The sequence below is a fragment of the Poeciliopsis prolifica genome, unplaced genomic scaffold, assembly GCF_027474105.1.
Source record: "Poeciliopsis prolifica strain line A6 unplaced genomic scaffold, Auburn_PproV2 SCAFFOLD003, whole genome shotgun sequence".
NCBI classification, from domain to species: Eukaryota; Metazoa; Chordata; class Actinopteri; order Cyprinodontiformes; family Poeciliidae; genus Poeciliopsis; species Poeciliopsis prolifica.
The window spans coordinates 10,127,182-10,154,959 of NW_026562378.1; the positions used below are offsets into that span (position 1 = coordinate 10,127,182).

A 27,778-nucleotide genomic window follows, 5' to 3' on the forward strand; every position below is an offset into this window, starting at 1 on the left:
AGAAATAGACGCGCTTTACTTTTGCTGGTTTTAAATAGCTGGCTCTAAACACTGAGTCGTTTCCTCTGTCGTACTTCTCCTTTAAGCGCCGAAAAAAACAGCGATGACGTGAGGAGTAAAACCTGCTGGCTGCCTGTCCACTGAAAAGTGAAGTGGGTTTGACGAAGCGGTGGGTGTCGGACTTTCTCTGCTGTTTTGTCCTTTCTCCATCGGTTTCTGTCGTCTTTATTTTCATTTTTCAGACTTTGAGATTTTTGCACAGTGAAGCCCAACCCTGTGGCGAACTTAGAGGATGTTTTAGAGAAGTTTCTCCAGCGTTTTTTGAGGAACCGGTGGAAGGCGGATGCCACCGGAGATGGATAAGCTAACCTATAGCTCACTTGTTAGCCGACAGTCATAGATCGCAGAATAGACTCGAGCTAGCATGCTAACAACTGTCTAATTGAGCATTTATCGGCTAACTGAGGGTCTTTACTCGCTCCTAGCATCAGAAATAGTCTCTGCTAGACGTTGGGTCTTATCTTTTCACCGTTTTTAGTCTGTCAGACGCCAGCGGAGTCAAAGAAGACTCGGATTTCTGGTCAAAAAAAAGGGAGAGCGACGGCGCGGAATTGCCGAGAAGCGACGGCTAAGTTATCCCACCAGCTCAGTCAGACAAGACTGTGGACATTATGCTGTCTCACGCCCAGAACCAACCACTGTTTCCGAACCCGTCGGGCCAGCAGAACCCCACGGGCCACTTCCACGCCAGACCCCTCCTGCAGATCAAGAAGAACGCCATAACAGACGAGTACAAGATCACCGGCCAGGTGCTGGGGCTGGGGATCAATGGCAAGGTGGTGGAAATCTTCCAGAGGAAGACCGGAGACAAGTATGCCTTAAAGGTGAGCCGATAAACAGTGGTCCGATAGGTCGCCCAGTTAAATACTGTAGATGACAGCACTTGAATCGCCATTATAGATGGTCTGGTTGGTGTGAAATCATGATTAAAAACAAAGAGATCCGTCTGTCGAGACTGCTGTGGATATGTGTGCGCACTGCGTGTTTGCTTTTGTTTTTTCAGCTTTTCACCTGGCGATTCTGGTGTTGAACTTCTCAAACTTAATTCAATAAGAGCCTTAATATCTGAAAGGCCTTAAAAAATAATTTCTAGCCCCCCAAATCTTCCCTTTCCCAGAGGAGGCCCTTCCTGTAAATAATATCGGGGAGATAAATGCATAACTTCATTCATTCACTGGCTGCTGCATTTTGTTTTCGGTGATTTGAAACTCTGGTTGTGAAATTTGGGCGTCATTGTGTTGTGACAAAACTACCAGCTCTGTGATGCAGGAAAGCATTGGCTCCTGTCAAAATAAATTTATCCCCAGACTGGTTTAAAATTGAATTAGAACCAAAACACTCTTGTTGCCAACCACTACCATGGTTGGATTTCACTGGGTAGTTTTCAATAGGTGGCCAAACCTTTCATCAGTAACATAAAGTGATCTAAAGTTTACTTTATACTATAGGAAGGTTCTGAAGTAAGAAAACTCAGACCTAAAAGAACACCTAGTAGCTGGAAAACAAACATATAAATTTAAATTAAATGTATAATTAAGTTGCTTAGTACTAAATAAGTAAAATATATTTATTTTATTCAATAAATATATTTATTTATGTGAATATGAAGACTTGCAGAGACTTTAAATGTAAGAAATAAGATGCTAAGACATTCAATATGTTCTTTTTTGTTTTAGCTTTCATACTATGAGGAAAGTAATTGTGATAAAGGATCTCTTTACAGCCCTTTTCCAAATCAATGGTGTTCCATCACAGAAACTTAAAACTGAAAAAGGATGAAGCAAAGTAGCCTTGCTGTGCCAACTGAACTGGAGATAAATAAAACACAGTTTCTCATATCTTCTCACATCTCTGTATTTCCCCTGACTTTACTTCTAATCACCTCCCTGACTCTGAAACGCTTTGTGACTGAATGTAACTGAAGTGTTGGTATTAGTGAGGCTTGTTTATGGTATTTTCACTCATTTGGAAAAGAATCAGATCTTGGAGTTTCACTAGCTTATCTCCTGACTCATTTGTACACGACAGGCCTAAAAGCATTTTTTTTAAAAACACATCATTAAGCGTCAGCAACTGCATCATACTGAAATGTGATGTTGGCTGGAAACGTGCCATGACTAGCTCTGATTACTAACCTGTTAATAGAGTAGGCATCTGTAAATTAGACGTCATAGGATTGACGTTTTATTGTTTCATGTTTACGCTTGAATATAATTACCATTCCAACGCTGTTGAGGAGTCGATTCAGAACAGGTTCTTCCTCAGCTCACCTTGAAATGTTGACACTTGTTTACTGAGCTGCACACATTTGAGTTAAATGGTGATGAGAATAAAACCCATGCAAGGTGACGCGCTGCATTAGGTACGACGCCTGCAGATCACTTTCTGTCCTGGTAAATGATTAATGAGGGGCAAACATCTTTACAGATAAACGCACATAAGACTGATGCATGTCCACTTTTAGCAAAGATCCATAAGGATGAATGAACTTTTTCTGGGCTGCACTAAGGAGCACTGGTTTTTTTTCTTTCCTTTTTTTTTGTTTGTTTTTGTGTATTAAAATCTCCAAATCAGTCACACTCTGGGGAAACCCTGACCATAACTTCTCTTCTGTATTAACACTCATTAACATGAGTGTTAATATTAATCAGTCCAGTGTTTTAAATCAATTAAATGAGCTTCATATCAGGAGCAAATGATGGCAGTAATGTTAAAGTTAATCTGTCGTGGCTTTAGGTGTTTGTTCTCTGCCCATCTCTACAAGGTGCTGCTGTCAGAGTAGCGTTTTCTTCAAAATTATTACAACATATTTTTAGTTACCAATTATAAGTACTAAGTTGAGTTTAAGATGCTGTTTGGGGGATTTGAAAAGTAAATTCAAGGGATGCTCCGATCAGGTTTTTTACTTCCGATTCTGATAACAATCATCCATGAGGCTGATCTCTGCCGATCGCTTGGATTGACTTAATTTTTTTGCTTAAGGTATAAATGACACTGTTATCTGGAAAAATGGAAAAAAATATCTGACAATAAATGTACCTAATTTAGACATACTAGATATTTGAATACATATCTAAAATCTTGTTTTTTTGTTTTTTTTTTAAGTTGCGTGCTGCAGCTTTAAGCAGATGTTTAGTGTGAGAGGAGCAGAACCAGAGCCTTACACCGCCAGCTCGAAGACTTGAATTATTTTTCGGGTTATTTGTTTAGCCTTTTGACCATAATGCTAATCCGCGTGAGTGTTGTGCGCTGCTTTACCTGCTGTCTGTCCGCTCCGGATGTCCTCCTGCATTGAGCCTCCATGGAGCCAAACTCCATCAAGTGCTTTTTTTAAATTTTATTTTATTTTTTTTATTAAATGCCGTATTAGATTCATTGTGTTGATACATTTTGACGTGCTTCACCTCAGGTAGTGCTACCAAGGCAGGTTGTGGTAAATCATTTTAAAAAACGCAACACTCTGGGTGTATTATACTTGTCTGAGCTCAATATTTTACTTCAAAATCTCAATTGTATATTTTATAAAAAAATAACATCAAATAAATGCCTTTGCGGTGCAAGTTGGCATTGAAGACACAGGAGGAAGCCGAAATTAAAAACTGAGCTTTTCTTCCAAACACCATTATATTTGAATGAAGGCTGCCTTAATCTCCATTTCATAGTCCCTTTATACATGAATGTGCGTTCCCATGACAGTAATAGGCCGTAATGTTTAGAAAAGGTTTGCAAAAGGTGAAAAACCATCTGCTACTTTAGACCTTTCCAATTAAGGAATCTTATTGTCTATCATGTTAAATAAAACCTTAGCTACAGTCTGTAGTACAGTGCTTCAAATACTAATATTTATGTTTCAGTTGCGTTGTCCCTCTTTAAATGCAGTTTATTATTATTAGCTGCTTCATAGTGTTGTGGGCATGGTTACTAGTCATTTCACATCTGTGTCAATAAATGTTGCATATGTCACAGCTCTGCCTGATGACACTGGTTCTGCTCACTGGAAAAATAACAAAAAAAAGCAGCCAAACAAGAAGCAGATGCCTGATTGGAGAGATTGTATCGGTCCCAGTGATGGGAAATTTGATTGATGATGCAGTTTGTAGAATGAATGGCTCTTTGTGAAGCTCTGGTTTTTATTCCTAGATGCATGGATATATTTTGAAACTTGGCTCCTAAAGAGAGTTTCCAGTGACCTATACAATCCAGCTGCGATGTGTTTGGAAAGTCACCAAATGAGGTCATAAAGATACAAACATTTAACAATGTTCACATTAAACAGAATGTCAAAGACTAATCAAAGTGATGTTTGCTTTAAATATTTCTTTAATAACTTTTGCTTGATGCAACTCAAGTGTTCCTCAGGGAAATGGGGGGCTTTGCAGAATATTAGAAATAGTCAGACAGTGAAGTGGGTGTTATTCCCTATCATAGTGTCCAGACACCGAAAGAAAAAAAATGGCATTGACCCAGTTCTTTCATTTCTAAACTCTGCGTTACCCAAAAACTGTGTGGAGGGATGTGGAAGGCAAGAGCACATCAGGAATGCTGATGTTTTTTTTTTTTTTTGTTCACATAAATTCTCAGAAGTAACACACACCAGAAGAGTCATGCATGTGTAAGTGTACAGAGACATCACAAGTCATCAGGCTTGTCTCTTGAATATTTTTAGCCTCTGTTTGTGCGCGTGCTAATGTATGAAAACTGAAAGGTGGCAAAAAAAAAATGGCTCAATGACGGCGTGTCATGCTGTGAAATGCTTTTCAAAATGTTGTTTTGGTTGTGCTAACCCAGTCAGGTCTATTGCATGGTGTTCATTGAGAGTCCAGGTTCAAGTACCTGTAAATTTAAAATGGTGTTGTATTGATACAGCATGTGCATTTCTTGGACCACATATTATTCTGGTTTTGCAGAATAATGCAATCTTTTTATCTGGCTTTTCTTTGGGGAAAAATCTGGTGCATTCTCTTAGGTTTAATAAACCTCACGCACTATGAAGGAAACTTCTTTAGTCACTTGTGACTATTCCTTATTACCGGCAAATGTTTGGCAGACTGATGTTGCCTTTAAACGTAATCATTTATGGCCTGCTACTGTATCGCACCTAGAATAGCTTCTCTAAAAATCAATAACTTTTTGAGTGACTTTATACATGCTTCCTGTGTCTAGTTTGCCCGTAATGTATTTCTTAGAGATCTAAATTGCTGCCAATGTTGTTGTAAAGTGATGACACTGTAGTAAAAAAAAAGTATCCTAAACAAACTGAAAAGCAGGTTCTTTTATGTGGATGATGGACTTAATTTAACTAAAAAGGAGCAATACAACAAATGTCGCTGGCTTATTATGTCTAGACCTGATGAAAGGAATTACTTTCAAAAATATAAACTCCATAATATTGAACCATTTTTGTTAAAAATTCAACATGTATTGTGTTGAAATTCTAAGTGTTTTATGAGGCTACACCTTAAATTTGGACTTCAGGGAACACCCTGAATGAAGAATGCTGGATTTTATCGTGATAAAATGTTTAAACATTAAAGATGATTTCAAATACATTTTGCATATTAATTTTCTTCTGTCAAAATTTAAAGTCATAATTTCAGCGCCTCTAAAATATCAAAACAGCCACAATTTATTTTTGTCTTTTGGGAAAGAAGCATCAAAGCTTCATATTAGCAAGCATCGACATCGATAAACCGACCTAAACCTTACATTTTGCTTTGGTATCATAAGTTTAAAAGTGGGATTTTTTTTTCCTTTGCTATTTAATACAAAGAGTCATTAAAAGTTAAATATATTATCCGTATTAATGTTCCTATTTGGCTTATTGGTTGTTTTTATTACGAGGAAATGTGACTTTTTTTTTTATTATTGCTCCATACATTTTCCAGATTTCTTTAATAACTTTTAATAACATCAGTTTCCAGATTTTTCTTTAAAATAACCACCAACCAAAAAGAGTGAAAATATTCAGCTTCATCATTAGAACTTGTTATAATTAAATATTATTTTTAGTATCAGTTGTTTATATTAGACCATAAAAGGATTGTTCCACATTAAAGCCCTGGCTTTATGGGTCTTTGATGTGATGCATAATGAAAACCTACGAGTGCAGCTGACGCATTTACAGTCTGTTTGTATAACCTGGACTGGTTTAACATGTCAGGCAGCAGGACTCTGTCAGACTGTTTGGGCCTTATCTGTTTATCAAAGCTATGGAGAAGGGATCTAGAAGCATTAGGAAAGAACATGGTGTTAGATTGAGCTGAGAAGCTATGTGGTATGACAACTCTTCAGGGGTAAAATGTAAATACAAGAGAGGGCAGCAAGAAGGGGATGGATGGTGTGTGACTGGGCTGCCTGAAATAAACTGCTGGGGAAACAACCATCGATCTCGCGTCTATACCTGCTGGTTCATGTAGGATTGAGAGAGGCGCTGATGCCCATCTCTTGTCGTTCGAGACGTGGTTCAATGTGGACGGGTCCCTGGTCTGCTAGAGGACAGCTGGTCTCTCTCATGCAGAGAGACCAGCCCAACAGTGGTTACAATTTATATCCATAGGTCACTCCTTGTGGTTTTCTACCAAAGTGTACATGCTCCTTTTAAAAGATCTGTTTTTTGTGATGTTAAATTTATCCTGTACAATTTAACTGAAACACAAACACTTTTAAAGGTGAAAATGAGGGTAAAAAAATTGAGTTGCATTGGTGAGTCAATGCAACTCAAATTTAGCATTTTTTGACTCAAATTTAGCATCCAAACTTTTCTGGTGAGTGTTTAAAAAAAAAAAGAAAAAGAAAGTGGATCCCGCAACTTTACCTTTAGATGGTTTATTAGATCAATCAGATCGGGATTGTGGAGACATTTCTTGTCCAAAGCCAACTTCTGGCTCTCATTTCTAAATAGGCCATTTTAAATCCACCTTCTGTTATTTTTTTGGAAAACAACTTGGATTTTTTGTAATGCTGAAAAAGCAAATTTATTTTCATCTTCAGCTTGTTTGAAGACTTTTGACGTTTAAGCCCTATTGGTATTTGGAAATATTAATTACTTTCTCCACCTCGACAATCTTTAAATAAATAATTCCAGACTTGATTCAGCCACATCCATGTTTCAGTGTCTATATGTTGTGCTTCAGTGATGTGGAGCACTGTTCATTTGGCAAATAACCAAATGAACAGTGTTTCACGAGAAACACGAGATGAGATCATATCAAATTCATCTGCAAGGTTTTGGGAGATTTTAACCAGGTCTGGGTGTTTTTCTCTGGAAGAGAAGAATCCTGTATTGCAACTTTGTTTCTCATTGTGGGTACATGGAGAATACAGAAGCCTGTTGTCACATGAAGAAAAAAAAAAAAATAACACTTGTTGGAAAGTTTTGCAACTCCTTCAATGTTGCTGTCGAGTTACTTGGAGCCTTCATCGCCAGTTTCTGGCTCATCCTTTTAAAAAATAAATTTCTAGTGTTATTTCTCTTATTGGAGGTGACTAGTTTGCATCAAGTTGGCCCTTTTTTTTGACTTAATGTCTTGTAATATCAGGTAAAACTTAGGTCTTCTGAATATTATTCCATTTTAACTCAATGCGATATAGTTGAACTAAAGAACATTAAAAGTCAAAGTTTAGTTTAAGTCTGTTCAAATTTAGTCACCCATGTTTTGGTATCTTCATAGTTTTATGTTTGTTCTTAGGCTTTTTATTTTTTTCACATAAAGTAGTACAGCATAAATATTATGAGCAAAAATTAAAATGATGTCTCCTGTTTTTTTACATAACAAAACTGGCATTTGAACATGGTTACGTTTGCGTTTAAGCGTCACTGCAGGTAAACATGGTAAGCAGGTGTAAAAAAAGAGGAACTGAAGATATTAGGCAGTTTAGATTTATGACCACTAAACCACTAAGCTTCTTGAAACATGGAGAACTGATTTTATCTAGACACCATTTTATGAGGACTTGGCAATCATAACGTCCGTCAATTATAAATCCATCTGATTTCACAGTGGTGTCTGATTAAACATTAACATGATTACAGTGAAGTAACTGTGGCAATATCGCTCACAAAAAGCTGTTTTTCGTATGCATATAATATCGTAACTCGATTTATCTTTAATAATCTGACATTTCTATTGTTTCTGTCCCTAAAGAGGGAAATCCCCGTCTATTGGTCATAAAACATTCAAAGGTCAGGAGAACGGGGTATTTTTCCTGAATGGTTCTGCAAGTTAACACTTTTTTTTTTTTTACACTAATCATTACTGACACAATTCCCTTTAAACCTTTTTCTGTTAGAAACAAGATTTAGTCAATGTTCACTGACAGTAAAAAAGACAGTGATTTTCATTTGCCTATGGTTTTTATTTTCGGTGTTAGGTTTTCATAAACTTTTCCGTCTTGAAGTTATTGAAGGATTTGTAAAATCTGATAAACACTTTTTTTTAAGTAAAACCAGGTCAGCAGATGTTTTTTTTTTTTGACACCCAAGTTTGGAATTCAGGATGATTCATTTTTTCCTAATTTTATTTTCCCTGTCCTAAGTGTTTAATCTTCATTTTATTTGAAATGTGAAGCTGGTGCTTGGAGCCGCTCTGCCTTGTGTAACTTGCACTTTACTTTTCAACCCCCATCTTTAAAAACGAAAGATGGGAGTTTAAAAAGAATACATTTTTCTACATATAAAGTGACACATCAGGAATTGTCATGGTAGCAAGGAATTGCTACTGTATTCTTTTCCGCTTTTTGCTCATATTTGCAAAAACTACATGATGCACATGACGAATATCAGTGACACTTGCACAGACCTACATAAATCTTACTAATAGGAATTGTCAATGTTTTGATGCCAGTTGAATGTAGCTAATTAGTAACTCTTATTAGTCCAAACTGAGGCCATGCTTGTATTACAATCTGTATTTATCGTATGTGTGACTTCTGGAGGAGTAGACCACCACTTTCTATGTGGGCGGATGTGTGATTGTGAGGATGTGGTTTGATAGATGGAGAAGAAACTTGCTAACAAGTTGCGTGGTCAAGTAATTTCCAAGCTGATGCAACTGTCGTACTGTAAAAAAAGAAAAAAAAAGCCCAAAACCTGAACTTGAATATGTTTGTTTAAAAGTATAACAACTTTTATATAATGAACACAACTTCTAGAGCAAAACTCAATGCTTGAACTTTTTTTTTTTTTTTTTTGCATGTTATTTGCTACTTGGGATTAGTTCCTGATACGGAAGCGGTGTGGTTAAATTGTGCTGAATGGTGTTAACAGTAAAAGGAAGCATTTTTCCCCTTCTTTGTAAAGGCCATTTAACCAAAAACCAGTCTTGCTGCTCTGTTATGAATGGTAGCCAAAACGACCAACTGTGAAACTACCTTGAAACTTGTTTTTTCAGGAAGTTTAATGCTCACCTCAAAATTTAACTGAAGTAGTAAAGTGAGATCTTAACTTGATAAGTTTCTAATCAAACATTTTTAGATCAAATTTTAACCATTATATGGCATGCAGTAATCATAGGTACCACCACTTTTCAGAAATTTTAGCAGAACATCCTCTTTCTTTTTTTAAAAAATGCCCAAGGGAGGCTTTTTTTGCATACCAAGGTTAATTGGTATATTTTTCAAAACACTTAGTTTCCACTTAACTGTTATTGCAAGAAAAAAGTTGTTTCTTCTTCTTCTTCCGGTGTTTCTGCTGCTTTTTTTCTGCTTCTTCTCTTCTTTGCTCCTCTGGTAGGAGCAGCCAGCTTTTGTTTTAAACATTTCCACAGAACTCAACAAATGGAATAATTTATTGGAAAGTACACAATGGAAAAAAATTGACCTGTTTGATGCACAAGGAATTCCTCAAATTATTGAGATAGCTGAAATGACTGCTGTGACCAAACAGATAATAACTCTGTGATGACAGATTTATGTGATGTCCATTATGCAATCATCTTAGTGCTGTCTAAGTAGGAAATAATGAATGACTGATCAAAGGGAGGTGGAAGGGTTTTTATTTTTCCTTTATGTCTGTGCTCAGTATTTTGCACATGAGCACTACTTCCACAGTCTGAGTCAGGTCAACAGTTCAACAGTTAACACACGTGCTTGAATTTGCACTAGTGACCCATATGTGGTTCACTGATTTAGTTCAGATATTAGTGACAAAACACGGTCCACGCTGTGAGTCATGAGATTACCAAAGGGCTGAGGTAGTGAGGTCCAACCAGGTCGTGGGGTGGAGATTGTTTGAGTCAGAATCATATCTGGTAACTTTTTATTCTCCGTTTCACTTCCATCAACAGCATTATCTATTGTTTCTAGTTATCCTTATCCTGCACGCCCTTGCATTTGATCTTCAAAGACTCAACAACGCCCACTTTCTTTTCCCATTAGGAGCTTTCCTTCTGTATCAGGAAGTGAGACGACAAGGTGTTACAGCCTTGGCTCTAAAACAACACATCCGTATCATGGAGATGCTGCAGACTCTCACTTCCTCCTCTGTTAGGACACTGCTTAGGGTTTGAGCAGCTGGGAGCAACTGTCAGTTGTTTTACAACCAAGGATGTAACACTTCCTGTCATCTCACTTCCTGATGCAGAACGAAAGCTCCTAATGGAAAAGAAAGTGGGCGTTGAGTCTTTGAAGATCAAATGCAAGTGTGTGTGTGATGAGGATAACTAGAAATAATAGATGACTCTGTTCATGTGTAAGAAGTCAATCTTCATTAGGTTTTTCTTTTATTTTAGTTTTACAGATCAAATTATATGTTAATATGCACATTGTGAAAATTGTAAAAAAACAACTTTATTTTTCCCACTGTCTATCCTTTTAAGTCTAAGCTAGCAGACGTACTTTGCCTGTTTGGTTTCTCTTTGCAATTAAAGCTTGGGTACAAATTGGTATTTCTGGACTCAGGGATTGCAATCGAACCACCAAATTTGATCCAAAATGGCCCTGATCTTAGCACTATGGAACATTTGTGTGCAGAACTAAAAATGTGTTTGAGAGCATGACCCAAATCTGACTCGGTTGCTTCAGTTTCATATTGAGAAATGGGAGAAACCTCTGGAAGGAGAGACCCAAAACATTCGGTCCTGGTCATCCAGCATAAAAGTAAATGCTTGTGAATTTGAGAGCAAAGTAAAAAAATTAAAACTACTTGCAGAACAGGGAATAGTTTGATTTATTGTTAGTGAGAAAAGAAAGGTTGCTTTATTATTTTATTTTATTTTTTTTAACTAAAAATTATTCCATTTCCAGTCAAAAAATATCTTATGTGGCTTCATAAGTGCTTTTAATACCCCAATGACACAAACATATTTCCAACTTTAATGAGTCTGCACTGAACAAGCCAAAAGCACAAACTGCGTCTTCCTCTAGCAGCTCGTTGTTTAGCTTCTTTTTGTCGGCATAAGAAGCTTTTCTGATTGAGCCGAGCTTAACCTGTCACCTCTGCGTATTTAGTCCCCCACACGTTTTCACTGCACTGTCAACCAGTGTGATTTTTTTTGTTTGTTTGTTTTTTAAACTTACCGTTTTGTGGCTCAACGCAGCAAGTGGAGGAAGTGGTCTTCTTTCGCTGAACTGTCTCTCACCGCCTGCTGTTTTTGGCCCGCCCTCAGGAACTTTGGTTGGGGCTTGTGAAAGTGTATTGTGTGCCCATCTGCCTTCATCTTGTCCCGCCTTCTTAATAAGCTTCACTATTTAGTTTAAAAGGGCAAACAGAAGATTGGAGGGCTGTGGGGGGCTTGCTGCACAAACACCTGCAGTGAGGTCACAGGAGTCTGCTTTCAAATGCATTGCATGTGGCCTAAGGACAGAAGGACTGTTTTTGTTAGATTTTTTTGACATCTAAGTTTTTTTATGTAATGGGATATTACTTTCACTTTTAGGTTGTGACGGGGAAAAAATGTAAGAATTTTTTATTTTGTGTTAAATAGAGAAATATGGATTAGCTGGAGTTGTGCTTCTATGAGCAGTTCTGGTCAAAACATCGTCATCTCACTTCACTCTATTTTAAGCTGAAATCTGAGATTTCAGCTTTGTATATTTTTAAATATACAAAGTGTCCAAAATATCTCACTGTGCGTAACAGTTTTTTCTTAAACAACGTATCTGTATGTGGTTAAATAATTTTTATTGTGATGTTTTGTCATACCGGCACTTACACTGTTTGATTTGGGTGTTAAGTGATCCACAATGTTGGATCAAAAATTGTGGTTTTAGACCAAAAAAAGTTTTAATATTTGCTAATACAGTCTTTATTAGTTTTTTTTATGAAGCTGCTATGATTGGAAAATGGAGTGATTACTTGTTTTTTATAATAAAAAACAAAAAAAAGTATGCAAAAACCCAATATATTCAGAAATACAAAACGGTTAATATAGAATTTTTGTTTGTGCATTCTTTTTTATTTATGTCCAACTGGATTATGTATTTGTGTTTTCCTAGTTACTCTGTTTAGAAGGCTGGAAGCCAAGCTGTGGTTTGTTCTGCCCTTGAGGTTTGTTAAACTGGGCTTTATGTGTGGGGTTTAACAGAGGTGTGCCCAAACCCTCCATACCACATCATCCTGGTAACTATTGCTATGTATTATTCTGGCGGGCTCTAGTCTTCTCTTCTGTCTGAAGAATACATTTATTTCTTTTGTCCTCCCGTATTAGAGGGACGTTTAATTGTCACCAGAAATTCTTTGCTGACCAGAGGTTAAAGAGATTTTAGGGATCTGTGACTCTAAGACTCATTTGTTTTAATTGGCCAACCAGCTGAATTAATTAAACTGAGCTGAATAATTCAGAGGTTTTCAACTCTACTTTGCCTGCTTTCCTGCTTACTTTGGATAAATTGCTGCTCCAGCATGCCTGAAGCAAATTAATAGTTAATGGGGAAGTAATTCGTAATTCAGCTCTTTGATGCAGGCTTGTTGGAGCAGAGATGTTGGTTTATCTTGGCAACTTGTCCCAACAATCCCTTTTTTTTTCTTCTTCTTCTTTTTAACAAGATGGTAATAAAAGAAAATAACACTATTGCAATTTTGTTTAAATCATTGGTTAGTTATGTTAAATAAAAGACATATAATAACGACAGAATAACCTCAGAAAAAATTCTGTAAAGGAGAATGTTTTCACTTTTTCGTGGGTTTTCACATGCTCAAGTCAACAGACTGAAAGTATACCCCCAGTGGGGGGATTACATTAAGTTTTTTTTTTCTTTTAATTTATGCTTTACACTCTTAACATTTATACTGTCTGAATTTAGATAAAACTTTGCTTTTTTTGTCTGTCATTCTTAATATAAACAGACTACAATGACTGCAGTTTCTGAATGTTTCAGATTATTCTGAAAACTGTATTCATTTGTTAAAAACTAAGCTGCTTGGAAACTTGTGGCTCTTGGAAAATGACTTCTAGTGTCTTCAGCATGAAGCAAGGAAATATAGAAATGTATCCCAGAAGCCTCCCTGGCACACTTATGGAGTCTAAAATGCAGCTATGCTTTATTTTGACTGCTTTCTGCTTGTGCCTACAGGCTGCATCTGATTGTTGAGTTAAATTAAAAAATACTTAATTCCAACAAGAAATTAAATGCTGTCTGACAAACTTAAAAGCACCATCACCACTGTTTTTGAAGTAATTTATTTCAGGGTTAAGAAATATTCCCATAATCTTCGAAGCTTGCTTTTAATTTGTGTTATTCTGTAAAGGTAGATATTTAGCTCTTTGTGTGTGAAGTTTCTGTTTTCCAAAATTTTTTGGTGTATTATATTGACCTACATTTAGCTGAGATTTTTTTTTTTCTGAATTTGTACAATGTCTGTAACATAAGTCCACTGATGGTGTGTGCTGTCCTTTTTTTTCCTTTTTGTCTTTACTCATGAGAATAAATAAGTGCTAATTGCAGGATAGCATGATGTCTTTCTAATTGAAATATGTGCGTAGACTCATTAATAATTTTTGTTTTTTTTTCAGTTACACAGCTTATATTTTCATCACCATCTGAATTTTAAAATTTTTAAAAGTAATCTTCACTTACTTTTAATGAATTGATTTAGTTTATGCACAAAATTACCAGACCAGATAGATACACATGCATGATTAGTGTGTGTGTTTTGCAGGTGTTCCTTGGTCACATCCTTATTTAATCAGTCAAGTGTTTCACTGCTATACGAGACACAATTTTCTCTGACTGCTGTTGGTTGTTTGAGCTGAACACTGTCCACCGTTTACTCTTCAGTATACATGTTCTGTCGGTTCATATAAAAAAAAACTTGAAAATGTTGCCTGTTTAAATTATTCATGTTATTGCATCAGACAGTGTTGAATTTTAATGTTGTTCTGATGGTCACAAATGCCTAACCCTTATTAAATGAATTATTGACTGCTAGTTTTCATGTAGACATTCTAACAAGGACTGTGACAGAAATGTCAGACGGTGTGCTGACAAAGTGTCACAGACAGAGGGAGCTACCTGCTCACAAGTCTAAATAAAAAAAAAATACTCCTGTATATTTAACATTTTGCCATCTGGTGGCAGCATAACAGCTCCAGGTTTCTAAATACCTAAATGGAAGAGGAAAAACAGACAATAAATTCACTACTTTGAATTTAGTCTTTCTATTTGTTACTCTGTAATCCAGGTTTTTGGATGTTCAATATAAATAAATATTTACATATGGCACACATATTGTCCATCACACTCACTCTTTTTGTGTTTGTGCTCAGATGCTGCAGGACTGTCCCAAGGCACGCAGGGAAGTGGAGCTGCACTGGAGGGCGTCCCCCTGCGCCAATATTGTGCGCATCATTGATGTTTATGAGAACCTATATCAGGGCAAGAAGTGTCTCCTTATTGTCATGGAGTGGTGAGTGCACAGTCTGTCTACACAGACTCATTCAACACAGATTCTCCTTTATAGATGGTGAAACATTTTGGGATTCAGTTTATTCACTCATCAAAATGGCAATATTCTAATATTTCTGTTTGAGCTGAAAATTCAAACATCTTCATATTATGTCTACATTATTTATTGTTCCGAGTGTCTAAAGCTTCTTCTCCATGAGAGTGGCTTTAATTGGTTCCTCCCCAGTCAGCCCTGTCCAGACTCAACTCCAGTAGAAGATCCTTAATGCTACCACTACCACTCCGGGAGTGATGTAAGCCGCGCCATGCCGTGAATCATGTGCAATCTAATTTTGACATCATACTGCGTTTGCTGATCGGCAAGAGATGTACACCGCTGCAGGCGAAGGCCAGGCCTCTCAACCACCAGTGTGAACTGGCGGATATGCCGTCTGCTATCAGAAAGCTGGTAGCATGAAAGGGCGTAATCAGAAGCACATCAGTCAACTTCTGGAGCGAAATAATCAATATTTCACAGCCCTACAAGCAAGAATGCAATGAAAAGACGAGCAACTGTGCAGCTCTGGTTAACGTTCTGTCGGATCAATAGTTTTGCACTGACTGACTTGAAACACCGGAAGTTAGTTTGACGTGATGTGCATTTTATTCTCTGTTTGGGTTTTTGTTTTCAATAAGGTTCATGCATGGATCTTGCACTGCATCGTTTGACTTTAATATGGATACATTTGTATGTTTAGCAAAACGATCAACTAACCTGAATTGCTTTCAGTATGTTTGGGCCAGATATGAGTTTCTATAAGATAAAATGAAATATCTGGGTTTATTTGAGTCCATGCAAACCACAACCTCAAGGTTTTCAGTTGCTGAATGCTGCTGCTAACGACCTCATCGGAGCGCCAACCACAGCTCCTGAGCTCTCATGGCTCGCCCACGTGCCTGCTCAGAATCACAGCAGCAAAACGGTGAGGAACGTACTGCCGATGGAGACTCCCCATGCTTCAGTACAACCAAACCAGACATTCACCAGCCAGAGTTGAGCTCGACAATGGAGAACGGGCTTAAACTGTCATAACAAAATACAGGAAAATCTGTTCTGGGAAAAATAAATTACATGGGTAGTGTGTTGGGTAAGTCCTGTGACTTACCCAACACACTGTCCTTCATTATGTCATGCTCCATTCACTATAGCAGGAGTGGAAGCGGTTTCTGTTTTGTTTCTTTCTCACAGATGCCAGCTTGTAGGCATTTTTTAAAATATTTTTTCAATTTGTATTTTTTGATTTAAATTATAATCTGACTCCTGATCCAGTTTCTTTTATTAGGATTGTTCTCGTTTCTTTTGGTTTTAGTTAAATATGTAAAATTAAAGAGTTGCAAGTTAACAATAATGAGAAAAAAAAAAACATCAGTTTTTCTATTTTACATTACGTTCAAACCATGTTTCAACAATTTAAAGGGTCATAGTGATGTAAAATCAAAGTTTTTGAGCTTTACTTAATTTTTTATGTTATTCCCTCATAAAGAACATTTTTGGAGTGTTGCTTTGATTTGAGAAGCCTTTTAATCTCCAGTGGCAAAATGCTTAGTCGGTGCTTTGAGGTGCAGCTCCTCCTTAGAGTTGCAGTTTCCACACTCTGCTCCTTTAAACTAGCCAGCAGCAATTAGTAAACACCTGGTGGAGCTGAACATCTGCTGAGCTCATCATATGAGCCACTTCTCAGTCCAATGCTGGTAAAACAGTTAGAAGATATTTGACTTTGTAATTCACTAAGTCTTTTGATATATAGTAATTTCATAACAACTGAAGGTAACAGTTACTTTATTGTGCTATAAAATAGCACTATGTGCCTGGAAAATACATTATACTGCCCCTTTAAATTGTGCATCAAAGAACTTGGAGCAAAAATCAGTTTGTACCTCAATTTAGCTTTGCTTTTTCTTTCACCTCACACCTTTGCCAGCTTCTGTTTCGCTTTGCTTTGATGAATTTTCGCAGACGTAACCCAAAATGACTCGCCAACTAACTGTACCCATCAGATTTGTTGGGTGGTTTAGATTGTAATCACTTTCGCAAATTTGCAATTGAAGTTCTGTCACATTGTTGGTACCATCTTTGGCGATTTTAAAATTTGAATAGAATCTGAACAACTTTGTTCACCAGGTGTTCTGTGGACATCCACCGTCATCCCCTCTGTCCTGAGCAGGTCGAGCTCAAAGTGGTTCTGATCGCACCGGTGGGCCTGCAGGTCCACTTTCTGTCAGCATCCTGACTCATCATTATCCTGGACCAGACTGGTGATGGTGGCCTATTTTTATTACAATTAATAAACATATTTCCTGCTACCTTAAAAATGTTAAGTTACTTACAGTGAGAGAATATCCTAAGAAATATTAATTGAAAATTTACAGAAAAAAGTATTCAGTCTTGTCTGAAATAATGACCGCCCACACAACATGTGGTTAGTAAATAAGTCAGTTTGTCGGAAGTGTTTCGCAGGCTGACTTACAAACCCAATTTTGATCATAAGTCAAAAAAAGCCCAAGTCTGTCAGACCTCGTGCTAAGTGATGCTGACCAAATGATAAGTGAGTCATTTATTCTTTTCAATTGTTTCGTTTTTACCCATTTAATGGTTCTACTTCCAGAAACAAGTGTGATTAAAGCTTAGCATTTCACCTTTACTCTGAAATTCTTTTATCTTTCTGATGACAGGTCAGTGTGGTTTAGTGTCTAGAGCAACAAAAAGGCAGTATAAAGTTTAGACGTATTGGAAATGTTAAATACATTTCATCTCGGCCTTTTTTCTGACGGTGTGTTTATTCAGCTGAATAATTGTAGCGTAGAAGAGAGATGGCTGACCATCTCATATAAGTATATTTATCAGATGGTTTATAATCTATGGCGTGTTAGGGGCTGGCAATGTGGCCTCAATTATGAAAATATCAAAAATATTCGCATTATCAAAGCTTTGAATAATATAGCCAAGAGGGGGGAACTATAAAAAATTGTTAGTAAATACGATACTTGCTGCTAATAGCAACAGTAAAGTTTAAGAAACAAAATATAGATCTTACACATTTTATTGTCAGACATTTTTAAGCTGTATGCATCCTCAAAACAGAATAGGGTGACATACAAAGTAAAAATAAGACTATATTACTTTATTTGTGAGCTTTCCAGAAATACATTGGATGTTGGATAAACATAAAAATGAACTAAGTAGCAGGAGTCTGTTAGCTAATTTTGCTAAATTTATCTGTGAAAAACACACAGTAAAAGCATGGCTTTGTATTTGTTTGCATGATGTTTAACATATAAAAAGTGAGAAACAGAAGTTATGTGAAAAAATATTGTTTAATACACTTTATATTTCAATGTCTATTTCACAAGCTTATTATTTTATCATTTAAAGCCAATTCAGTTTTATTTACTTATGGGGAGGGAGGCTGTTTTTGTGATAAATGTTTTCATTAGTGACTATTGTATCGGTAATGCATTGTGATGACTTTTCAGCTTCGGCTGATCCTTATGATCTGAGGTGAATCATTTCATTAACCCTCCTGTTGTCCTCGGCTTATGTCGACCGAGGACAAGCCCTTAAAAAATATGTTTTTCAATTGCAGCTGCATACAGAAACTTTAATCTAACAGTCCTGCATCAGAACTATGGTGTGCACAACTCAGGGGGAAGTTTAGGCTCAAGCAATCCAAATGTGAACTTTACAAAAGAAATAAAAATAACCAAACCCAGGCCTCAGGTCAGACTGACCAGAAGACTAAGGAAATCACAGCTGGACAGGCAAACAGTATGGAATGGCATCATTGATCTCCGTAAAACTGATATCTTTTCAAATTTCCCCCCCCTCCTGTTGCCCTCGGTTGACATGACCCGAGGACAAGCCCTTATAAAACATTTTTTTAATTGCAACTGCATACAGAAACTTGAAATCTAACAGTCCTGAATCAGACCTACAGTGTTCACAACTCAGATGGAATTTTCTGCTGCAGCAATTCAAATGTGAACTTGACGAAAAAAATAAGAACAACCTCCTCTTGTCTTCGGGTCAAAATGACCCGAAGACAAGAGGAGGGTTAAGATTCATAGTTCCCTTTATTTCATGAAGCTGTCATCATTGCAATGATTCAGTTTCTGTTTATTTCTACAGCCCACAGGTGCTAATGTTGTGTTAAGAAGGCAAAGTTTAAGCCTACAAAGGTTAACTTTATTCAGCTTTTATTGTAAATTTACTCAGCATGACCTGGGTTCAGAATGACCCATTTCCTCTAAACAACTTACAGTTATTTCCTTTCCATTTCCACTTTGTTGCATTTTAAAACCGCCAAACCCCCATAAAGTTGTCACACGTGCATCCTTTTTGCTGTGTGGTTGTCCTTGCTGCACAGAGGCAGACATGTGAGCTGAAGGCGCTCATACAGTGGTGTGGCAAGTGATGAGTAATTTCCTTGAGAGATTCTGTGACAATAAAAGAAAAAGGCAGTTTTTCTTATGAAATCAAAACATTTCCTAGAATATTACACTTGGAGAACTATCTTCATGACCTGATTGTTCTGATACATGAGTCATTGACCTACATTAGGCACTTTGAACAATTGACCCATGTTGTGTAAAGGGTCACAATGCCAAGGTCTCTACAAAATTTCCAAAATGAATCCCTTCCTAATTAAAGTAACCTAGATAGGCATAGACATGTTTATCTTAAACATGTTAAATTACAAATAGTTTAGTTGAGAACCCCTCAATCTAACATTTGTAATTAAGACACATAAATGTATAAAACATGACAAATTTAAATTTGATTCGGTCGGCATTTATTAGAAATGGTCGTTTGCGAAGTGCAGTCAGCCTCTAGTTTATTGTTTCAGATGGTTAAACACCCTCACGCTGCTGATGGGATGTGAAACAGTGTAGGCTGATGTGTAAGAATGCCGTTTCATTTTTTTTTTTTTTTGCTGTTTCAGTAAGAAATACGTACCCTTTCTTCACCGTTAATCAAAATCATCATCGTTTGTGAAACACAATTCATGTCCTCAACAGTTTTGAGAAACATAGAGGAAGAGGGATGGGCCGAGTCACTTCGAGAATATCTCCTTTCTCTGAACCATGTTTGGGGAAAGAGAAAAATAGAGACTGAGTTAGATTTGTATGAAAGACGGGCTGCATTGCTTAAAGGTTTCCACCATCTTTTTCTCAGAATGCAAAATTTAACTCGTGCTGCGGTTCTGGAGGGGCTCCCTCTGAGTCTGCCTGTCCAGTCACCACTCGCATGTCTGAGGAGCCGCTCCTCGGAGACATGAGCCGTTCAGCAGATGTGAAATTGGTACTGATGATTTGATCTGAAACTGGTGCAGTCATAGCGAGCAAAAAGATTAAATGAAACTTATGGAGTAAGTTGGAGAGAGTTTTCTCATATGCAATAAGTAATTATTAGCTGCATTTTTGTCTGTATTTGCTGAGATAATGCAGAACCTTATAAAGGTGTTCCTGTGTAAAGTTGTCTTTATAAATGACAACTTATGGTGTTGGTAGTGCTAAGTGAATATGCACACATTTATCATGAGCATGAATATCACAAGAGGGTTGTCTAACTCCATTCTTCAAAAGTCAGTCACTCATGCTCACTGCCTTTTGAAGGGTTCCTTAATAATGCAACTTGACTAGATTTTTATTTTTTTTCTAAAACTAGAGTTGGGTGCACAAGGTTATGTTGTTTAAAAAAACCCAGTCAAAATAATATATACCAGCTCAGAGAAATGCTTGCATATGTCTGAGCACACTCCTGCTAAATTTATATAATTGTACTCTAGCAAGTTGCAGAATAACCACAGGACTTATAGATCCTGTTGTAACTATAAGTAAGGTCTGGGAATAATTCTGTCTGCACATTTGAGAACTCTCTCTCAGACATCTTGCGTACGTTGGTTGACTTTCTGTCACAAGCTCTGCTCTTAAGATTTCTAGGGGTTCGGTTTTCTGACCGATCACCAATCTATGAAAAGCCTGACCTGACGACTCTTGTTTTTGACAGATACCTTTTTTCTTTTTTTTTTTTTTTTTTTTGTCTGAAAAGTCACCAAATATAGCGAAGGTCATTAAACTGGCAACAGTGACATGATCTGGTGGCAACAAGCCCCAAAAACTGAGAAAATGAAAGCCAATAAATCGGCTGGGCCTAAATCTGCTCTCCTAACGATGCCCCCTAGTGTCCAGGCTGTTCCAGAAGCTGCATTTCAGCCTGATATCTGTAAAATTAATCACTTAAACTGTCACCCGCAAATGAAAGAAAACTGGCTTAAAATGGGCTCTGTAAGGCTCCATGTTAATCTGGGAATTGGTGCAACACCATAGTGGGTGTCCAGAGTGAAATGAGTTCAGATGAGCTTTTGCTCAAAAAATGACATCTTTTAAGACTTTAGTTGCAGCTGACCTCATGGACAAGCCAAATATATTCAGCTTTATGGTTCAATGATCCCATCACCAAGCCACTTAGTCATAATATAACGAATATTTGAGTCAAAGTGGAGCTTTCCATCTAATTAGGTCTGGATCACTAAATATATTCTTACTTTATGCTCTGTTTCTCATTGAACTACTATCTTTTCTGCTGAAGATTCAGATGTGTATGTAAATTTACCATTTTCACACTGTTTTAATGTCAAAAACCTCCTGCTGATTCAGAGAAAAAGGCGCCTCTTTAGTCATCAGTATGACTGGAACGGACCACACTTCCATTAGTTATGTTCAGACTTATTTTGTGCATCAGACTTCAGAGTTGATGCACAATTCAAAAATTGGACTGACATTTTTCAGTTCAGATTTGATTTCTGATGAAGACAAAAGAAAAAATGGAAAAACTCCCCTTTCTAAACAGCAAACCCCATTATAACTTTTTTTTTTGTTTTTTGATCGCCCGACAAACCACAGACCACCTGTTACAGGGAAAAGGAAGTTAGAAAGCTGTCTAGTCTGTTCTTTGAAACTGCTTGTATGCTGAAGTAGGGCTTGCAGAGCAGTACCATATTTGGAAGTTTTACATTCATTCAAAAGATCAGCAGAATCTGCTTTTCAGCACGTTTCTCCTTTTAGGAACACCAATGAGTAATTGGCATCATCTGCTTGACGTAGTGCTAAATCACTCCTTCCTGCAGGATTTCTATCATCAGTGGGATCCAAACCTGAATACAGACCAAATCCAGATTTCCCTTGGTTTCACGTCTCAAATCAAATGTCATTCTTGTGCAACTCCTCGTAATGAAGTTGTTCTGTAGATCCATGTATATTAATACCGTTGGTGGCGTCTGTGTCTTACAGTATGGACGGCGGTGAGCTTTTCAGTCGAATCCAGGACAGAGGAGACCAGGCCTTCACAGAGAAAGGTAGAACGGCAAACCACATTTGCCGTTCTGGCTCATAAAAGCCAGAATACTAAATGATACGATCGCCTTCACAAAATACAACTGGAATACGTTACTGGCTACAGTTGCAGTGTTGATGTGCGTGTTTGATCACTTGTCACATTTGTAAAAATATCTTCATTGCAGAGGCCTCTGATATCATGAAGAGCATAGGAGAGGCCATACAATTCTTACATGCCATCAATATTGCGCACAGAGATGTGAAGGTTTGTTTCATATCTTAGTCTTACGCTCGTTATTTATCTGGAATAATAATAATAAGACACCTGCAGGTTCTAAAGCGTCTCTGTGGTTCTTCCTTCAGCCGGAGAACTTGCTGTATTCGTCGAAGAGGCCCAGGGCTCTCCTGAAACTCACAGACTTTGGCTTTGCCAAGGAGACGACCTCACACAACTCTTTAGATACTCCCTGCTACACACCTTACTATGTTGGTAAGAGTCTGCATCGTCTATAGTTTTATCTGAGATTCATTTATTGTTGAAAGGGCCGGCATTCCTTCAAACACGTTGCACAAATAAATCTTAAATTGCCTTGTTTTATAAAATTATTATTGGCACAATTGCTGCACTTTATTGCCTCATTGTTAGCGTGTTATACATTTCTTTTGTCTGTTTTTGTTTTTTCTATTATGATGTGTGCTCCTGCCTTTTTTTTTGGCCATGTCACTCTGGTGAAGGAGTTCTCGATGTCAATATATATATTATTTATTTCTGGTTAAATAAAGGTTTAATAATAAACAAAGAAAATGCTGGTCAAATAAATTTATTCAACTTTGTTTGTATCCTTTATTTAAATTGTGTTTACAGCTCCAGAGGTTCTTGGCCCAGAGAAATATGATAAGTCATGCGACATGTGGTCTTTGGGCGTCATTATGTATATTCTGTAAGTCGCTCATTCTGGGCTTTCTAGCTCTTCATCTCACTAATTGTTAGGGTTTTTTTTCTCTAATCTTATCTTTAAATTACCCAACAGGTTGTGTGGATACCCTCCTTTTTATTCTAACCATGGCTTAGCCATCTCCCCTGGGATGAAGAAGAGGATAAGGATGGGCCAGTATGAATTTCCCAACCCTGAGTGGTCTGAGGTGTCGGAAGAAGGTGAGACTCTATAACTGAACTTTTTATTTTGCTTAAACGGTTTATGGAAAATTCTGTAAAATAACTCTGCAAAAGTGTATTCTGTAATAGTTTTGTGGTGTTTACATGATATATATTTTTAAATAATAATAAATCTTTGACTAAATGGTTCATTTTACAGCTCTGACGCAGGTGAACATTTTTTGTTACGGTTAGAATTTGATGACGCCGTAATTATTAAACCTCTGCTGGTGTTTGAAGCTTCCCAATAAACCATGACAAACAGATGACAAAATTGGTCAAGAAATTGAAACTGATCAAGGTGTTTCACCTCTAAGGCTGCAGCTGGCTGCTAAGCCGAAACTTGACTCTCGTTTCATGAGTAATATGCTAGTTTTAAAAAGAAAACTGAAGCCACGTAGTGATGATGTGTAACTGCAGTTTCTCTCCAAATAACAGATGTGTCTCAATAGTTGAACTCACTTTAGTTCACTTTGGAAAATTCTACTCAAGTGTTTCTGTTTTTTGTTTTGTTTTTTTTACCAACAGTGTTTCAAAGAACCATAATTTCCTTGGTGAACGCTGCAAAAAAGTACTTTGTTACATAAAAACAAAATGCATCCATTGATGCATTGCCTCATTAGTGTGCAACAAGAAGAGCCAATCCGAATTATATACATCTGTGTTTGGAGAATCTTTGTTATTCCAATGCAAATTGTAGCCAATTCCTGTTTTTAAACAATAAAGAAGATATGAGAACAGCATCGAAAGTTTTTGAAAACTTAGGCATTTTCATTAGATTTAAATGTGTGTAAAAGGACTCGCAGTAAGATGTTTTAAGCTAACATCTTATAGTAGCGATTAGCCCAGTGACTGTATTCATGTATTCATCCTGGGGAATACAGATTCATATCTTAACCTTAACGATTGACCAAATCCTACAGAAAAATGTCTGTATAAAACATTGTATCCATAGATCTTTAAAAAGTGTTAATGTATCTAAAATTAGAGCCGTAAAATATTTTAAATTCATTACAAAAAAGTAAACTGGCTTTAAATCACCAATCTCAAATTTAGTCTTGGCAGAACTATTTAAGTGTATATTCTATCTTTTTGTTTCCTCGCGTGACATTCCTGTCAGGTAAAAGGTTGAGTCACACGTAACATTGTTCTATGACTCACTGCTAATGTATCCTTGCTAGCAAGCCAGCTGTGCATCTATCATGGGTATGTGCAAATTTATCTCCGGTTTGCTGGACAAAGTGTGTACATTTCTGTGGAGATATAAATCTTAAATCCCACAATGGTCTTAAAGTCTCAAATTTGAGTTGGTGAAACCTTGTGAAAATATGCAAGTGAAATAATAGACTTTCTTATCTTCTTTCCGCAGCTAAACAGCTGATCAGGACCCTCCTAAAGACTGAACCGACCCAAAGGATGACCATCACAGAGTTCATGAATCATCCATGGATCAATGTGAGTGAACCATAATGTTCATCTTAATGGCTTTATAATTTATTATGAATTGAATTATTTTGATCAGCAATACTGCTCTAACGTTGGAGATGTTGTTTTTTCCTGAAGCAATCAATGGAGGTTCCTCAGACCCCACTTCACACCAGTAGGGTTTTAAAGGAGGAGAGGGATGCATGGGAGGAAGTCAAGGTGAGGCATTTGTTTTTCTCAATCTGAAATAAGATGCAACACACACCCCTACAAGGAAAAGGTGTGATTATTTAGCTGAATGATTTGCTGATTTGCAGCTCTTTCATAGAGAATATTCTCAAGTGTGTTTTAACACTTGCAGCATTTGGATTTGGCTTGTCTTGCGTTTTTTTTTTCTTTTGTATTATCCTACCACAGCACTACATTAGTGCGTAGGAGGTGTTTGTATACTAATCTTTACATCTGCTCTGCAGATAGGGGAGGGTTGTAGAAAACTGCAAAGTTATTTCATAAAGGTTTGCACTGCAAGTTTTATTGCCACCCAAGACGGGGTGTGGTAAGTCTTAACTTCTACTGACTGAGACTTTCTGTCATTTTAAGTCATCTGATTTGATGTGAAAGTAATGGGGGTTGCATCAAAACATCTCGCATTTTCCGAATATTTGCTGCCGTTTTTCTTTGTGGGTAAAAATTGCTTCCAATTTCACAAAGTGACTGACTTCAAAGGCCATTATCGGTATTAAAAGTGCACCAAAGCAAATAAGAAATTCACTGAAAAGGCAAAAATTGTATGTAAATAGTCATTACACACAGTGACATATTTAAAACTTTTATTTCTCTTAATTTTAACCTCATTATTCTGTTCATCATAAATTTCATAATTACATAAAGGTGTGAAACAAAGGAGATAATTTTAATGTTGATACACAAATGTATGACCAGACTCTATTTGTAAAGCAGAGAGTTGTTGCTGCAAAAGATTATTGATGAGAATGCTAGTTCAGAGTTCTGCATCTAAAAATAATGAAAAAGCTGCACAATAGGGATAATTAAGAGTTTAGAGGAAATTATCTGGAATCGGAGCTTAAAGAGCAACGACAACAACTGGAGACAACTAGTGAAATCTCTTCATTTATGCACATGCTGTGGCCTAAAGCTGTGGCCTAAAGCTGTGGCCTAAAGCTGTGGCCTAAAGCCTTTCATTGCTCTGTTTCTCAGGAGGAAATGACCAGTGCCTTGGCAACGATGAGGGTGGACTACGAGCAAATCAAAATCAAGACCATTGAAGACTCAACCAATCCACTGCTAACGAAAAGGAGAAAGAAAGCCAACAACCCAAACTCTGCTGCCCACTGAAGGAGTCAGGCTTGCATGCACATACAACACAGTTTGAGAGGAGAAAGCAATAATTTGTCGACACAAGTCGTACTGCATGGATTTTCTCAGTGTTTTATTTTTCTTGGCAAAAGATTTGTAAAAGTTTCTTTTTTTTCTCCTTTTTTTTGTTTTTAAAAAAATTTTTTTTTTCTTTTGTTTTTGTAACTCAGCCATTTTAACAAACTCGTCACTCTGCTGCCTGCAGGGTGAAGAGCGGGTACGTGTATTTACACCAGAAAAGAGATTATGAAATGCAGGAAAACCGGAGGAAAGGGGTGACTTGGATCTCTCTCTCATTCTCTTTTCAAGATATCAGATTGTGTAGTGAGAGGGGCTGTGATGTTGGAGCACAACACAAAGCCTTAGCATTAGCTGTAGCTGAATTATTTTTTTTTTCTTCCCCACAGCTCTCCTACCTGTGAATGTTGTATCACGTGGCTAATCCCCAAAAATAGAAACAAGCGAAGGTTTCGCTCTGTGTACATGCAAAGCAAGCAGATGTATTTTGAACTGACAGGAGGAATGTAAAGACACTGTCTGTGGGAATTGGGAAGAAATGGAGGCTGACTTCTGGGATTTGGACAGGAAGTGTCTGTCAGGTTCAGTTTGTCTTTATGAATGTTAAACTGAGGCCTATGCACTCAAACAAGGGAACTGTGCCACTGACACTGCACCTCACTTTTAGCCCTTCTCTCCTAACTAAATGTGCGCTTGTCAGACAGAGACGGAGCGAAGGACGACACCCCAGAACGACTCTTTCTTTCACATGTAGCTCACTGGAGAGGAGGCAACAAATACTGTATTTTTTCATGGATTTTTATGATCATTTTAGCCTAGGCCTTACTGAGTATTGCTTATTAGCATATAGCTTTTAATCCCTTTTTGGCATTTGGTTCAAGCTTTTACCAATGTTACCCTTCTGATTTGAAAATATCGATGGATTGTATGTCAGGTTAAGCCTATGCAGGCGTTTGTCAGCTTGGAATACCATTGAAATTGTCTTTTTATTATTTTTGATTGCAAATGTGTTTGGAAGATGTTCTGCATCAGATGGAGGGATTTACGTAAGGAGCAGCATCCAGTATGGTACACACCGGCCCTTTAGAGGTTCTGTTAGAGGGCAATAATTCAATTGATGTGGATTTATGTCACCGTATGTTCTGTCATTGTCCTGAAATTCTGAGTTGAATTAGAAAAAACTATGGTGCACAGTTTAAACCACCAGCAGGTTACCACACTGTATAACTCTTCCCCATCCTAAAGAGTTCGACCAGTCTGCCAATACACTTCTTAACTCACTTGGGATCATAGAAAATAATCAATTGTCATTTTGGTCTTGTCACTTTATAAAATCACACTCACTTTACCAATCGTATCACATCTCTCAAAGTGAGAATGTTTTTTTAATTATTTTTGCCTTTCCCCGTCACATCTTGTGGTGAAAGCGCAGATGTGTCTGTCTTTACCCTCATCTTTGAGTCTGTTCAGCTCCGCCTGCCATCTTTTTGTCTGCTTCAGCTTTGGATTAAAAAAAACAAATGTAAA

At 37.2% G+C, this 27,778-nt stretch overlaps 1 protein-coding gene across 1 annotated transcript; it reads left to right on the plus strand.

Annotated features, from left to right (window-relative positions):
- LOC129358334 (MAP kinase-activated protein kinase 2) lies at positions 1-27,778 on the plus strand. Its single transcript, XM_055027308.1, has 10 exons — positions 1-884; positions 14,763-14,902; positions 22,231-22,295; positions 22,461-22,540; positions 22,639-22,765; positions 23,141-23,216; positions 23,307-23,431; positions 24,801-24,886; positions 24,995-25,075; positions 26,075-27,778. Exons 1-10 carry the CDS (start codon positions 672-674, stop codon positions 26,210-26,212), a joined length of 1,131 nt encoding a protein of 376 aa, XP_054883283.1. The 5' UTR covers positions 1-671; the 3' UTR covers positions 26,213-27,778.